The sequence below is a fragment of the Onychostoma macrolepis genome, chromosome 13 (assembly GCF_012432095.1).
Source record: "Onychostoma macrolepis isolate SWU-2019 chromosome 13, ASM1243209v1, whole genome shotgun sequence".
NCBI classification, from domain to species: Eukaryota; Metazoa; Chordata; class Actinopteri; order Cypriniformes; family Cyprinidae; genus Onychostoma; species Onychostoma macrolepis.
This window is the reverse complement of record NC_081167.1, coordinates 27398259-27414133: the sequence shown is the minus strand read 5'-3', so window position 1 is coordinate 27414133 and position 15875 is coordinate 27398259. Positions and strand designations below refer to the sequence as shown.

Below are 15875 nucleotides of genomic sequence, written 5' to 3'. Positions count from 1 at the left end.
ATTACATGAAGTTTGAGGAATCTGTCAGCAAAAAATAAACGCATTGTAAGTGTTTTATGATGCAAAACTTTCTGAAATGTCAATTGCTCAATGTATTTGAGACATTTCAGTACAGATCCATAATCTATGGTCATAATACAAAATGAGCTGGAATATGATGTATATAATAGGATGCATTTAGTTGATTAAAAGTAAAAACATGTATAATGTTAAAAAAGATTTCTGTTTAAAATATGATGTTGTTCTTTTGAATTTACTATTCATCAAAGAATCCTGAAAAAAAGTATTAAGTAGCACAACTGTTTTCAACGTTTAAAATAATCAGACATGTTTCTTTAGCAGCAAATCAGCATATTAGAATGCTGATTTTCATTCTAATCCCCTGAGTCAACAGAAAAATGAAAATTCATCAGTTCGCATTATTCCAAAGAAAAAATCATTTGACTTTGAAAATGTTGAATGTTATTGAATATTCTGTTTAAAATGTCAGTACAAACTGTCAGCTGTCAGTAATATGTTTCTCTTGTCTGTCTTTTATTTTAGATGGGAACATGAGCTCCAGTAGGTCAGTCGTGGTTCTGTCTGTATTGTGTTTTTTCCTCCTGTGCTCGACGGGTCTGCTGCTATGGTTATACTGTCGCGTCAGGAGCATCCATACTGGACTCATGTAGACCAAGATTCACATGAATTTCTGGAAATGAACGTGTCTGTGTAGAGCACCAACTACTATTGCTATTCCAATAGTGCCTCCAACATTATTTTTAGGCTTGTATTTTTATATTTAAATTAATACTGCTGCTCAAAGGCTTTATGTAATCCACATTAGGGAGAGAAGCACAAGAAATCATTTTGAACAACTGAAGTGTGTGATTTTTGTTGCAATTACATTGTTTCTTTACTAGTGACCATCCTGAGACGTGAGGTAAAGTCAATTTTAGGCTTTTTAGAGCATTCATTAAAATTAGAACCTTTTACAAAAATCATAGTTGCAAAATTTATGGTTACTTTTGAATGGCTGTTTAAAGTGACAATGACCATGTTAACCAGCATCAAGTTAATGGGTTAGTTCACCCAAAAAAGAAAATTCTGTCATTTAATTACGAACACTCATGTCGTTCCAAACCTGTAAGACCTTCGTTCATCTTCAGGACACAAATTAGGATATTTTTGATCAAATCGGAGAGCTCTCTCTGAGTAATTAATGACAGAATTTTCATTTTTGGGTGAACTAACCTTTTAAGGCAGGACTATTTTAGTCTGTTTGGCGCCACTGAAATGACATACTTCAGCTTTAAAAGTGACCAATGAAGACATTTTAAAACATTGATAATATGAATGTTTGCGTATCTAATTTACATATCACTGAAAGATTATTCAAGACAAAAACTCATTGTGTACCTGCTGATTTTGAAGGTTTTTATTATGCACAGCCTTGCTGGAGAAGTTTACTTTCCCTGTATCATTAATGTTAATGAGATGTATTTTATTTTTTCACTTTTATTAACTTTAGTACGAAAAAAGAGCTTTAAAAGGGTTTTTATATTGATTTTATTTATACATTTTAAATTATCTTTAAAAAAAAAAAATCTTTAGATCCAGAACCAAATTTAACCAAAGTATCTTCAGATCATGAGTGTTTCTTGTTGCCCGTTTATAAATTACAAAATGAAAAATTATTAATGTCATAATTAACAATGAAAATCAGACCAACAAAAAAACCAAAACAGTATTTCAGTCATATAATCCACAAAACATTTCATAGTTTAAGAAATTACACATCTCATATGTCCATTCCAACTAGAAGGTACAGTCTTTTAAAATCATGTCAATTAACATGAGGTATTAAATTATATGTAACTTGTGTTTTTGTTGTTTAAATATCGACAATGACAAAGATATCTGGTTTCTCCGTGTCATGTATTTGCATAGCAGAGTAGGTGATTGCTTTCACTTCTGTTCCCTGTAAAACAGGAAAATAAAAGCATTAAAATCTTTGCCGTTTAAAAGAAAGAGTATGTAATTTATGCACCAAATGGAATCAGTTTACATCTTGTGAAGCAAAACGCTGGGAGTCTGTAATAAATCCACTATTAAAATGTTTGTAAACCATTACTTCCAGCTTCAGTACGAGTCCTCTACCCACAATATTTCTTACCCCTGCAGTGAAAGAGTCATCTTGATCAGGAAAGAAATATGTACAAATCGAGCACCGCTTAACACTCCAAAACAATATGTTGGTGAATTTTGATGCGAGACAACAACAGGATGAACTTTCCTTTACTGGAGGAAGCATTATTGATTATAGATTAGTATTTTGGCCGGAAGCAACGATTTAAAGTTGGAGTGGTGCGAATTACTTGTGGATTTGTGGTTTTATCAGCTGTTTAGACTCTCATTCTGACGGCACCCATTCACTATAGAAGATCAATTGGTGAGCAAGTGACGGAATGCTAAATTTCACCAAATCTGTTCTGAAGAATCAAACTCCCCTAGATCTTGGATGGCCCGAGGGATGAGTAAATGTACTGCAAAATTTCATTTCTGGGCTTAAGCAGCTCGGGGCAGACATTTGAGCAGGGCTATGTGTTTGCACATTGGTCTTTTTATTCACCACTGATTTCTATCACTTGTTTACTTGCTCTGGATAAAGGGATCTGCTCAAATGAATAAATAAAGCCTGTGCAAACAAGCACTTTCAAATATGAGACCATGTGGAGCACCTATAACAACAAACAGCAATCTGCAGTGGAACAGCCGTAAAGACTTCTATTAGCTTTATTATATGTGAAAGCGATTGCACTGACATAGTTTAATATTCAACCTAATATTCAACTATCAATATTTATATATTTGGAGAGAGAAATTAGACCAGCAACACTGAAAACATCCTGAAACTATGAGAAACTTTGTCCTTGGCAAAAATAAAACAGCCCATCATGAGTTTAACATTAGGCTGCGTATTAGTCTAGAGACGCACAGCATACTTTCACAAATACTTTAAACACTGTGCCACATGGGAAAGGAATTTACAGAGGAATGTGTTCCCCAGACGAATAATATTACAGGATTTTAAAAGACTACTGCATAACACGAGGTAAAGTTAATAGTATGATCATAAAGGAAACACTATATAACAGCATTTATGTTGCATATAATATACACAAACCAGTATGAAAATTTTTAACTACTTGAAAGGGGAAAAGCAGAAATTTTTAAGACTTTAAGGAACTGAATCTGACATTAATTGCATCATGAATTACAACGTTCAATTATACATTGCAATTGTGGTCAGATTTACTCTAGGTTTACCAAGAAGAGTGTGGTTAGGTGTTGTTTGTTCATCTACAGTATCTCACAAAAGTGAGTACACCCCTCACATTTCGGCAACCATTTTAGTATATTTAGTATATCAATTCTATAGAAATGAAACTTGGATATATTTTAGAGTAGTCAATGTGCAACTTGTATAGCAATAAAGATTTACTGTCCTCTGAAAATAACTCAACACACAGCCATTATTGTCAAAAAAAGCTGGCAACAAAAGTGAGTACACCCTAAGTGATAACATTAGCTTTGAGTACAATTCTCTCATACTGACCACTGGCTGTTCAACATGGCACCTCATGCAAAGAACTCTGTGAGGATTTGTTGCTCTCCACAAAGATGGCCTATAGGCTATAAGAAGATCAGTAACAACCTGAAACTGAGTTACAGTACAGTGGCCAGGGTCATACAGAGGTTTTCCAAGACGGGTTCCACTCGGAACAGGCCTCGCAAGGGTCGATCAAAGAAGTTAGGTCCTCGTGCTGTGCTTCAGGTGCAGAAGCTGGCTTCCAAAAACAGATGCATGAGTGCTGCCAGCATTGCTTTAGAGGTTGCAGAAGTGGAAGGTCAGCTTGTCAGTGTTCAGACCATACACCGGTACACTGCAACAAGTTAGTTTGCATGGCCGTCGTCCCAGAAGGAAACCTCTTCTGAAGCTGGCTCACAAAAAGCCTGCAAACAGTTTGCTGAACACAACCTGTCCAAGAGCATGAATTACTGGAACCATGTCCTGATGAGACTAAGATAGATGAGGCTGATCGGATGAGGCTCAGATGGTGTCCAGCATGTGTGGTGAATTCCAAGCTCAGGAGGATTAAGGCAGTGCTAGATAACAATGGTGCCCCTACAAAATATTGACACTTGGGACACAGTTTTGACATGTTCATTTAGGGTGTACTCATTTTTGTTGCCAGTTCTTTGGACAATAATGGCTATTAATGGCCGAGTTATATTTAGAGGACAGTAAATTTGCACTGCTATACAAGCTGCACATTGACTACTCTAAAATATATCCAAGTTTCATTTGCGTAGTATTGTCCCTCGAGAAGATATACTAAAGTTGTTGCTAAAATGTGAGGGGTTGAACACAATCTGGGTTTCAGAACTTTTTCTCATTCTATCAGTAGAGGGCGCTATGATTGGGAAACCAATAACTGCTACTTATTTATACAGGAAGTTTAAATTCTGCATGTTTTTGGTGAAATTGTGAACATATACTAAAATATGAAATGGACAAAAGTGATGTAGTGGTCGTAGACACACAGCTCTATCTCTCTTTTGAACCAGATGATCCAATGGTAGCTGCACGGATCTCAGGCTGCCTGGCGGACATCTCGGCATGGATGAAAGAACATCACCTACAGCTCAACCTGGCAAAGACTTAGCTTCTTGTCTTCCCTGCCGCTCCGACTCCACAGCATGATTTCACCATCCAGCTATACTTCTACAATTACCAATTACAATAACTTCAGTCAGAAATCTTGGTGTAATCTTTGATGACCAGCTGACCTTCAAAGAGCACATTGCAGCAGAAGTCTGAGATCTGCTAGTGAGCGACGCCTCGTGGTACCATCACAGAGAGGCTCAAAATCACTCTCCAGAACATTCTCGGTCACCATTCCTGGCTGGTGGAATGATCTTCCCACCCCTCTCCGGAGTACTGGATCCCTGTCAATCTTCAAGCAACGTCTGAAAACTCATCTCTTTCGACACTACTTGACTTCATCCTAAATAAAAAAAACAACTATCTTTCTCTTTATTTATTCCTTCCCTTGCTAGCTTGTAATTATTTGAACAATGCCTGAGACTTGGTGTTGCGAGCACTTCCTCTGTCTGACTGCCTATTCAAGATGAATCGCTTTATGTATTCCCCAATTGTAAGTCGCTTCGGATAAAAGCGTCTGCAAAATGACTAAATGTAACGTAAATGTACTGGATCAATGGTTCAAACCACAGGTTTGCATAACTCAGCAATTGTGGTTTTATAGTTGCTCCTTTTGCCCGTCTTGGACTTGTGACAGATACTGTTTCGCAGCTATATTTGATGCTATATTATTCATTTCCTTATCCTAATTCTCCAATGATCTAGGCAGTTGTTATTTGTTATTCCAACTTCCATTGTTGTGTCTCTCACTAACAAACAACCCATAAATTCCTCTGTGGATTTCCATAATGGTTTATAGGGCTTGAAAAGAGATGTGCTACTGTTCAACTAGATGTGATTCAGAATGTGTAAAGCAAGTAAGCCACAGATGTGTTTAAACACAGAGAAAAGCACAGACAGATGGGAACATACCTGCGGGTGCTTGTTTATGTTAAACTCTTCACCCCACCTACAAATAAAAAAGAATGACTGTTAAAGAGAATGACTGTAATCTGAAAGAAACATAATATGAAGGAATCATACATAAATTCTGATTTATTTAAAGGGATGGTTCACTCAAAAATGAAAATTCTGTCATCATTTACATTCAATTTCTTCTACTAAACACAGAAGAAGATATTATCAAGAATGTGGGTAACCAAACAGATGGTCTTCAATGACTTGCATAGAAACTCTTAAGGCTGATTTATACTCGACGCGTCCGCAAAGTATGACGCATCGAGTAAAAAAAACTGGAAGTCAATGGGGACCAATAAATGTTTAGTTATCCACATTCTTCAAAATAAAGAAATTTATACAGGTTTGGACTGACATGAGGCTCAGTAAATGATCTTTTTTCTTTTTCTTTTTAGGCTAAACTATCCCTTTAACATTTATTTTAGGTAAATGCAATTGATATTTGTAATTCTTGGAAGACAGACTCTGAAAATCCCTAATTCCATACTGATTAAACACTACAACTTTTCAGCAGGAAAAGCCACATTGTTGGGAATGTGGGGCCTCTTCCTGAGCACAGGAAAGCATGCGGTGAAAGTTTTTTCTTGATGTTTTTTCTACGTGGGTTAGATATACAGAAAAGTCACAATGAAAGTCCTGTGAAACTCTTTCCTCACTTAATGGCTCTGAACGTGAAGATGTGTCATTTTATTTTAGTCATTTCTCAGTCAGGGCCTATGTTTTTTCTGCATTCTGTAATGCATGAATACGTAAAGCATAACCGGTAAAGCAAAACTGGTTAATGTTCTAAACATTAGCATTAAATGTTTACTAAAAAAACCTTTTTCCATTGACTGACAAAGTAAAAAGTTCAATTATACCAGTCAAAAGTATTGGTATATTCTGGAAAAATGATTTATTTTGTAAACCACATATGAATGACATATTTCATTACATTACTCACGAGTGTATTCCAAGTATTTGTTTCTTTGTTTCAGAGGAAACATATTTGAAAGATGTCTTAGACCAGATGTCATATTCATGCGAGTAAAACTTTGTTTACAAGATTACAAAACATGACATAAAACACTGTAACTTTGTTTTTATGTGAGACTCATCCTCTGATGAAAATTTCACACATCAGAAAGATTTCCAGTGAAAATGATTCAGCCCACTGTCACTAGAATTCCAAATCTTTCCCAGGCATCCTGTCTGGCTATGTATCATTGTAACTGTAAACACCTGCTCAATATCCAAAGAGTTCATTCGGGTTCAGACACAAAAGACTGGGCATCTGTGGGAGCTCTGTGGGTGTATACTGGAAAAGGTGTTCAGTATTCCCGGTGCACTGTTTTAGATTCAGAACTCACCCTATGGAGCGGATTTTCCAGCGCATTCGGTCTACATTCAACACCTTCACTTCCTGCAAACAAAAGACAAGCTGGTTGGAAAACAGAAAAAAACTGCGGTCACAGGAAATCGAATGTCAATGTTTGCACATTACCCTGGGAACGAAGAAGAGATCAGCGCTGAATTTAAAGAGCCAGTCGTCCAAGAAATGAAAAAGGAGTGACTCCATGTCGTCTCCTGAAACAACAAGACAAGGTCAACATCTGGCTGGATGTTTTCAATTTATTTCCTTTTTGTCACACAACGCCCTTTGAAATGGCTTTTAATGGCCCTGTAAATGCCAAAATGACTTTTATTGAGTTACTTGTGACAAGAAGTGCTTCTCAAGCTTTCCGAATCCACAGCCCTCCTTTGTTTAACACAAACTCAAAATAGGCTGGCAGTTTTATTATTTGTATTGTTTTTTGGGGCATTTTAATTTAGATTTTGTTAATAGGACTATTTTTAAATACTTTAAAACTTATTGGGGCACCTGTGGAAGTTTGCCTGGTTGGAAACCATGCACTTTTCTAAAGTGACTTGCAAAGTAGTCATTCACAAAAAGCAATTAATGGTGAAGTCAATAATATTACTAGTACCGTTAACAACAACAACAAAATCTGTTGGTTTAACAATTTTTTTTCAGTTGAATAGCAAAAACAGTTTTCAATGTCATGATGAATAAAAGACAACCAGAATAATTAAGTACTATAAATGTGGTCTTTATAACTCCTTGCAATATATTTTGGTCATATGAAGACATGTAATAGCTTTCAATGTCAATTTTAATGTCTGCCACTCCATACATTTTAACCTTTAGTCCATTCAATATTCTCCAGTCCTCACCAATAAAGAGTGGTATAATTTTGTTAACAAAGCTATTTTTATAGTTGCTCGGAAAATGTAACACAGAATATTGCTTCTAAATGCACTTGTGCATTTAACACTATTTAAAATGATTTATAATTTTTGTAAACAGAATATACCACTATTTAGTGCAAGTAGCATTTTTTTTTTTTTTTTATAAACAGTCCACACATGCAGTGCACAGACTTTCTATAAACAATTTAATGCTACTTTTATGGTGCATTTGCATCCTTCATGAAGCTTGTAACTGCATGTAAAAAAGTGTCCGGTCACACTTTATAGTAGGTGGCCTTAACTACTATGTACTTAAATAAAAAAATAAGTACAATGTACTTATTGTGTTCGTATTGCAAAACATTTTTGCTGCTATTGAGGTGGGATATGGGTAAGGTTTGGTGGTATGGGTAGGTTTAAGGGTGGGTTAAGGTGTAAGGGATGGGTCAGCAGTGTAATTATAAATGTAATTACATATAGGTATTTTTAAAAATATAAGTACAATGTAAAAACATGTATGTACACAATAAGTGAATTGTACCAAATGATTAATTTAAATGTACGTACGTAGTAGTTAAGGCCACCTAATATAAAGTGGGACCAAGTGTCCTTCTCTTTCTCCTTTCGTGGAGAAAAGCAAGTCCTACTTGTTTGCAGCAACATGAGGGTGAGTAATTCTACTTCATTTCTGTAATTATATTATTTCTGGACTGTATAGTCAAATAGCAACCTTAAAAATGAGGTCAGACCTCAAAGATTGCTGATTGATGTATTGATGCATTTAGCATCCTCTGTTAGGGTATAATTACTGGTTTTTCTGTAATGTAAGCAGAGCGGTCTACGAACTCGATTGAGAGTCTTGAAGCTGACCTTTTTTCCATTGTTATATAGTTGAGTATCATCAGCATATCTCAACAAGACCAGATGAAACTTCTAAATTATCTAAGCTAACAGAAATGTGTTAAAAATGTAAAAGATTGAATGACCAATAATTTTCTCCTATTAAATTCGGAAAAGACAGAGATATTACTTATTGGACCAAAAAACAATACACAGAATCTCTTGGATTACAATTTGCAACTAGACGGATGTACTGTTACTTCCTCTACAGTCAAAAATCTGGGTGTTATAATAGACAGCAACTTGTCTTTTGAAAATCATATTTCCCATGTTACAAAAACAGCATTCTTCCATCTTAGAAACACTGCCAAGCTTCGAAACATGCTACCTGTTTCAGATGCAGTAAAGCTAGTTCATGCATTCATGACCTCTGGACTGGACTATTGTAATGCTGGACTGGTTGTCCTGCATCCTCAATAAACAAGCTACAGGTAGTCCAAAGTGCAGCGGCTAGAGTCCTTACCAGGTCAAGAAAATATCAAATTACCCCAATTTTACGGTCTCTGCACTGGCTACCTATTAAGTTCCATATCAGTTACAAAATATTACTACTTACCTATAAGGCCCTTAATGGTTTAGCTCCTGTATACCTAACTAGTCTTCTATCTCGCTACAATCCATCACGCTTCCTAAGGTCGCAAAACTCTGGATTTTTGGTAGTACCTAGCGAAGTCCACTAAAGGAGGTAGAGCTTTTTCACATTTGGCTCCCAAACTCTGGAATAGCCTTCCTGATAACGTTCAGGGTTCAGACACACACTCTCTGTTTAAATCTAGATTAAAGACATCTCTTTAGCCAAGCATTCACATAATGCATCTCATAATCTTGTACTGCAGATATATCTGATCAAACGCACATTATTACTCTTTAGCTTGGGTTTAACAAATTATTTTTACTTGGTTGGAACAGCAGCTACGCTAATTATGTCTCTATTTGTTTCTCTGTTTCTGCCACGGGATGTAACTAGAAATTACAGCAGCTTCAGTCTGGATCCAACCCTTAAAAGATCTGAGACGACTGAACACCTGAGAAGAGATGATGCCAACCCCTCAGAGGACCTCAGATGATGCCAACCCTGAAACAACACCTAGAACTACCAAATTTTGCTATAAGTTTGATTGCAACATATAATCATTGCAGTTAATAGTGTTCGTCTGTTTGATTACGTCATTACCTGATATTTACTGTACATTTCTGCCATATGTACATCAACTTGACATAGTCACCACTGATAAACTACTACTAAATATATTGTAGAAACTTAATTTCCTGTAAAGCTGCTTTGCAACGATTTGTATCGTGAAAAGCGCTATACAAATAAGCTTGAATTGAAATTTTTTATATTTATATATATACAGTATTGTTCAAAATAATAGCAGTACAATGACTAACCAGAATAATCAAGGTTTTTAGTACATTTTTTATTGCTACGTGGCAAACAAGTTACCAGTAGGTGCAGTAGATTCTCAGAAAACAAACAAGACCCAGCATTCATGATATGGACCCTCTTAAGGCTGTGCAATTGGGCAATTAGTTGAATTAGTTGAAAGGGTGTGTTCAAAAAATAGCAGTGTGGCATTCAATCACTGAGGTCATCAATTTTGTGAAGAAACAGGTGTGAATCAGGTGGCCCCTATTTAAGGATGAAGCCAGCACTTGCTAAACATGCATTTGAAAGCCTGAGGAAAATGGGTCGTTCAAGACATTGTTCAGAAAAACAGCGTACTTTGATTAAAAGTTGATTGGAGAGGGTAAAACCTATAAAGAGGTGCAAAACTTATAGGCTGTTCAGCTAAAATGATCTCCAATGCCTTAAAATGGAGAGCAAAACCAGAGAAACGTGGAAGAAAGCGGAAGACAACCTTAAAAATGAGGTCAGACCTCAAAGATCTTAAGGTTGCTTACAGGCTAAATAAATTCTCAAAACTTCCTGTAAAACCTCAGCGCACGGCTGGGTATCGCCATGCACCGCATGATACCATACACGTCATACCATCATAAATACATCAAAATTTCACTAAATCACAAGTGGATCACTCCTGAAATTGTGCTGAACGATATAAACAGGCTAGCCTGTTGTAGGAGTGATCCAATTTTGATGTAGTGTTTGTGTGTGTAACGAACCATTACCATGCTGATAAAATTCTAGCTAGGGCTAGGTGGCCTTGAAGTTCTGAGAAGTGCTCTGTGTGTGTGTTTGCTTGTAGCTCTCTCTCTGTGTTAGACAAATGTCTCTGCCAGTTGTCGCCATCCTGACCAAAAATAGGTATCCGGGAAGACACCCATCTTGTATGATTGCTGACGTATGCCCAATCAGATGGAGATAAGCTTGAAGCGTTTACGTCCATATGTGGAAATTGTCTAAGTTTATCAAGGTTTTAGAACCAATCAGAATTTTGCTGATTGATGTATTGATGCATTTAGCATCCTCTGTTAGGGTATAATTACTGGTTTTTCTGTAATGTAAGCAGAGCGGTTCACGAACTCGATTGAGAGTCTTGAAGCTGACCTTTTTCCATTGTTATATAGTTGAGTATCATCAGCATATCTCAACAAGACCAGATGAAACTTCTAAATTATCTAAGCTAACAGAAATGTGTTAAAAATGTAAAAGATTGAATGACCAATAATTTTCTCCTATTAAATTCGGAAAAGACAGAGATATTACTTATTGGACCAAAAAACAATACACAGAATCTCTTGGATTACAATTTGCAACTAGACGGATGTACTGTTACTTCCTCTACAGTCAAAAATCTGGGTGTTATAATAGACAGCAACTTGTCTTTTGAAAATCATATTTCCCATGTTACAAAAACAGCATTCTTCCATCTTAGAAACACTGCCAAGCTTCGAAACATGCTACCTGTTTCAGATGCAGTAAAGCTAGTTCATGCATTCATGACCTCTGGACTGGACTATTGTAATGCTGGACTGGTTGTCCTGCATCCTCAATAAACAAGCTACAGGTAGTCCAAAGTGCAGCGGCTAGAGTCCTTACCAGGTCAAGAAAATATCAAATTACCCCAATTTTACGGTCTCTGCACTGGCTACCTATTAAGTTCCATATCAGTTACAAAATATTACTACTTACCTATAAGGCCCTTAATGGTTTAGCTCCTGTATACCTAACTAGTCTTCTATCTCGCTACAATCCATCACGCTTCCTAAGGTCGCAAAACTCTGGATTTTGGTAGTACCTAGCTAAGTCCACTAAAGGAGGTAGAGCTTTTTCACATTTGGCTCCCAAACTCTGGAATAGCCTTCCTGATAACGCTCAGGGTTCAGACACACACTCTCTGTTTAAATCTAGATTAAAGACATCTCTTTAGCCAAGCATTCACATAACGCACCTCATAATCTTGTACTGCAGATATATCTGATCAAACGCACATTATTACTCTTTAGCTTGGGTTTAACAAATTATTTTACTTGGTTGGAACAGCAGCTACGCTAATTATGTCTCTATTTGTTTCTCTGTTTCTGCCACGGGATGTAACTAGAAATTACAGCAGCTTCAGTCTGGATCCAACCCTTAAAAGATCTGAGACGACTGAACACCTGAGAAGAGATGATGCCAACCCCTCAGAGGACCTCAGATGATGCCAACCCTGAAACAACACCTAGAACTACCAAATTTTGCTATAAGTTTGATTGCAACATATAATCATTGCAGTTAATAGTGTTCGTCTGTTTGATTACGTCATTACCTGATATTTACTGTACATTTCTGCCATATGTACATCAACTTGACATAGTCACCACTGATAAACTACTACTAAATATATTGTAGAAACTTAATTTCCTGTAAAGCTGCTTTGCAACGATTTGTATCGTGAAAAGCGCTATACAAATAAGCTTGAATTGAAATTTTTTATATTTATATATATATATATATATATATATATATATATACACACAGTTCACTCAAAATTGGCATTTTTATCATCATTAATTCATTTCTATGTCTAGTAAATGGCAAATTTTATTGTTAAGCTCATAAAAGGTAAGACTGTTTTAAAAAATTTCCAAAAGAGTGAACTTTATTTTAAGGCAATTTACACACTGTAAAATTTCAGGAGCGATAACTGCATATAAATGTATGGATTTGGTCCCCCTCAGCTAGGGGTGGGCAATATGGCAAAAATATCACAATTTTTTTTTTTTTTGAAATATCACGATTCACAATATTATCACAATTCTTTGTCATGTTGGATTTTCTATTTTGCAAGTTGTTTGAGCAGTACAGCCAAACTAATTTCCCTATTATAAAGACAAAGCCTTTCAAGGTAACAAAATATAAAAAAGTATGGCGGATATTTAGGCCAAAGTGGGTGAAGATAAAAATCGTTGTCATTATTTTATCTTTGTTATTAAAAAATTAGAGCAAAGATACACATTACAAATACACATAATATACAAATAAAATAAACAGTGTTTTATTTTCAGGTAGTCTACAATAGGTGTATTTAGCAGGAGCATTCAAGAAATTGAATGAACAAATATAAAAATAAAACACTATATAGATAGATTCCTATTAAAGCAACTGTATTAAAGTTTTTCAGTCAAGAGTAGTGAGTGATTTTTCTCTTTGTGTTTGGTGTTTTATTAACATTAAAGGAATAATTCACCCCAAAATTAAAATAGGCTAGTGTTTGATTTTTATACCTTCATTTACTCACTCAAAAGTTGTTTTAAACCTGAACTAGTTTCTTCTGCTGAAAATAAATGCTATTTTGAAGAATGTGGAAAACCAAACAGTTGCTGGTCTACAGTGACTTCCATAGTATTTTATTTTTCCTACTGTTAAAGTCAATGTGAACCAGCAACTGTTTGGTTACCCACATTCTTCAAAATATCTTCTTTTGTGTTCAGCACAAGAAAGAAATTAATACAGGTTTGGGACAACATGTGAGTGAGTAAATAATGACAGAATTACAATTTTAGGGTGAACTATCCCTTTAATTACAGTCGGCAGCATGTTTAGTACTGTCCCTTTAAGACCTGCACGCATCTAATGTACAGGCACGCATGCGTTTCTCTCAGCTGTTTACCTTCATTTTAGACATAACCAACTGAGTTTATACATAAACCTGGTGTGTTTTGACAGTATTACACAAAACATAACTTAGTTCAGTAATCAGGCGCTGTTTGACGGGCTTTTTAGAGCACGCACTTTGGGTTTATGTGCTCAGAAAAGGCGCTCGTCAGAACAGCACACGAGTGAAAAGTTTAACCAGTAAGTCTCTGAAGCAGATGCAAATAATGTACTTTTGGTGGCTGCGAATAAGTGCAGTGCCCCGTGAGAGTAACTCTACCGCTGAGTTAACACTGATGTGAATGTATGTGGTGTTGTACAGTGTATAGAGACGGCGGCACCAGAACTGGAGACAGGCATTTACGTATCATTTGATATTTTGGTCTCATTTTAAATAAAAAGCATTTGGACTTATTTGGGTTTAATATGGGCATGTCTAGAGTTTTTTCTCTAGCAAGATCTGGCAACACGTATCAGTGAAGGCATACATTTCTGCAATTTTCTTGCACTTTGCACATTAAAGAGAGACACATCTCTGATGCATGTTTAAAAACACCATTAACTAGTTGTTCAGTTCGGTTCTGTACTGAGTAGAATTACTGTAAATGGTCATCACAGCCTGAATTTTAGAAGAGTTTATTCGGTTGTAGAATGCGGTTGTCACTACTATAAATTACTGAACTGTGTGTGTACAGAATTGATAAATAACCACCGAACTTAGCTGTGTGTACGTGGAGTCAAATATAGTAGACACTAGTAATTCAAGGTGGTCTGAAAAGGAAAGGTTGAATATACAGTCCCACCTTCTGATTCTACTTCTAGAGTGTCAGTGGGTTCAACAGTTTCTGTGTCTGTCATGTAGCCAAACATCCCCATTGCACACTGTTCAAAAGCCTCTTCCAGAGAATCACCCCATGAATGAATCCTACAGTGAAAAACAGAAGCAGTCCTTCAAAGTTAAACTGCAAGTACACATTCATTAGCTTAAATCTTGCCCTCTTCTTCCACTCAGTAACCAAACATATTCCTGGCACAAACTTACACCAAGAATTGAGACAATGTTCAAACCACTCAAAAATATGATTACCGTAGCAATGGAAATGACTCAGGTGTCCTTTAAAATTACTGTTTTTATTCCATTAGTGCAGCTTCTTTGCATTTGATTTAAGTAACAGTGCACTAGTCACAGGCAAATACTTACTGGACATCTGCAGTATGATCAAGATCTGAAACAGAAAATAAAACATTGCTTTAATGATGACACGATTGCCGATTCACACTCGAATCTAAAACCTAACCTAAACGCGAAATTGCAAACACTGAGCAATCGCGGAATTAAACTATTTCACTTCCGACGCTGTGAAACATGTTTCATTGTGTGGGCGTTGCATTTCGCACCGCTTTAACCAGCAGGTGTGTTTTCGAGTGCTTCGAAACAGTGAATCAAACAGCGTTGTTTTTGTCATTACTACTCCATGCACACTTTGCCATTATTCATCTCGAAATGAGACCTATGTAGTGAAACTATTTCGAAAAAAATAAAAATAAAAAATTGGCATGATACGATGTTGCGTGCTAACGCACACCTCTTAGAGCGTCGTGTCACGTGACCGTATTCTCATGAACCTTCCCCATATCAGAAATCTTACATTAGACAGTGCGTTTCTGTAACGTTCGTGCTTTTTCTTATGTATAGCTCTAATGTAAGACAAGTGCGCATTACATACTTTTCAGCGCGTCTATTTTAAGTAGGTTTTGCTTGTGATCGTTACTGGATTTACATGACATGCGGAATAGACATTGAATTCGATTCCACTTACACTCGTATTTCCTGGTGATGGGAGGATACTTTGATTTGATAGCCTTTTGCGCTTCTGTGAGATCAAGTTCGCGGTCATTCATTGTTCTGTGAGTGATTTTAATGCTCTGTAGGCGTTATTATGTCCGCGAAAACATGCTAGATATATAGTGTGAACGCAGAAACAGTGAACCATATAGAAATGTAAGAGTCCGCCGGCTCCTGCATTCATGTTCATAATAAAA

The 15875-nt window shown here is 36.4% G+C and overlaps 2 protein-coding genes across 6 annotated transcripts in view; one reads left to right on the top strand and one right to left on the bottom strand.

The window, feature by feature from the left end:
- The window catches only part of LOC131552769 (CD276 antigen), a 22510-nt gene extending 16896 nt beyond the window's left edge, over positions 1-5614 (top strand). For 4 of the 5 annotated variants that reach the window (XM_058796852.1, XM_058796849.1, XM_058796850.1 and 1 more), the window contains one exon: positions 544-1994. In XM_058796852.1, coding sequence (XP_058652835.1) covers positions 544-671 — 128 coding nt within the window. In that variant the 3' untranslated portion in view covers positions 672-1994. Of the gene's footprint in view, positions 1-543; positions 1995-4611 lie in introns of those variants that run through there. The other variant, XM_058796853.1, reaches the window with a different exon arrangement.
- Positions 1532-15875, bottom strand: zbtb8os (zinc finger and BTB domain containing 8 opposite strand). Its single transcript, XM_058796857.1, has 7 exons — positions 15653-15875; positions 15034-15058; positions 14636-14757; positions 7149-7231; positions 7015-7067; positions 5621-5657; positions 1532-1960 (listed from the first exon to the last, which is right to left on the bottom strand). The coding sequence occupies exons 1-7, from the start codon at positions 15732-15734 to the stop codon at positions 1874-1876; spliced, it is 489 nt and encodes a 162-aa protein (XP_058652840.1). The 5' UTR covers positions 15735-15875; the 3' UTR covers positions 1532-1873.

Excerpts from the sequence above, each read along its gene's own strand:
- zbtb8os (XM_058796857.1), bottom strand. The coding sequence starts at position 15,734 with ATGAATGACCGCGAACTTGATCTCACAGAAGCGCAAAAGGCTATCAAA. Across the intron at positions 14,758-15,033 it reads GATCATACTGCAGATGTCCA|GATTCATTCATGGGGTGATT; the intron begins GTAAGTATTTGC and ends TTTTCACTGTAG. Across the intron at positions 1,961-5,620 it reads ACATAAACAAGCACCCGCAG|GGAACAGAAGTGAAAGCAAT; the intron begins GTATGTTCCCAT and ends CCTGTTTTACAG.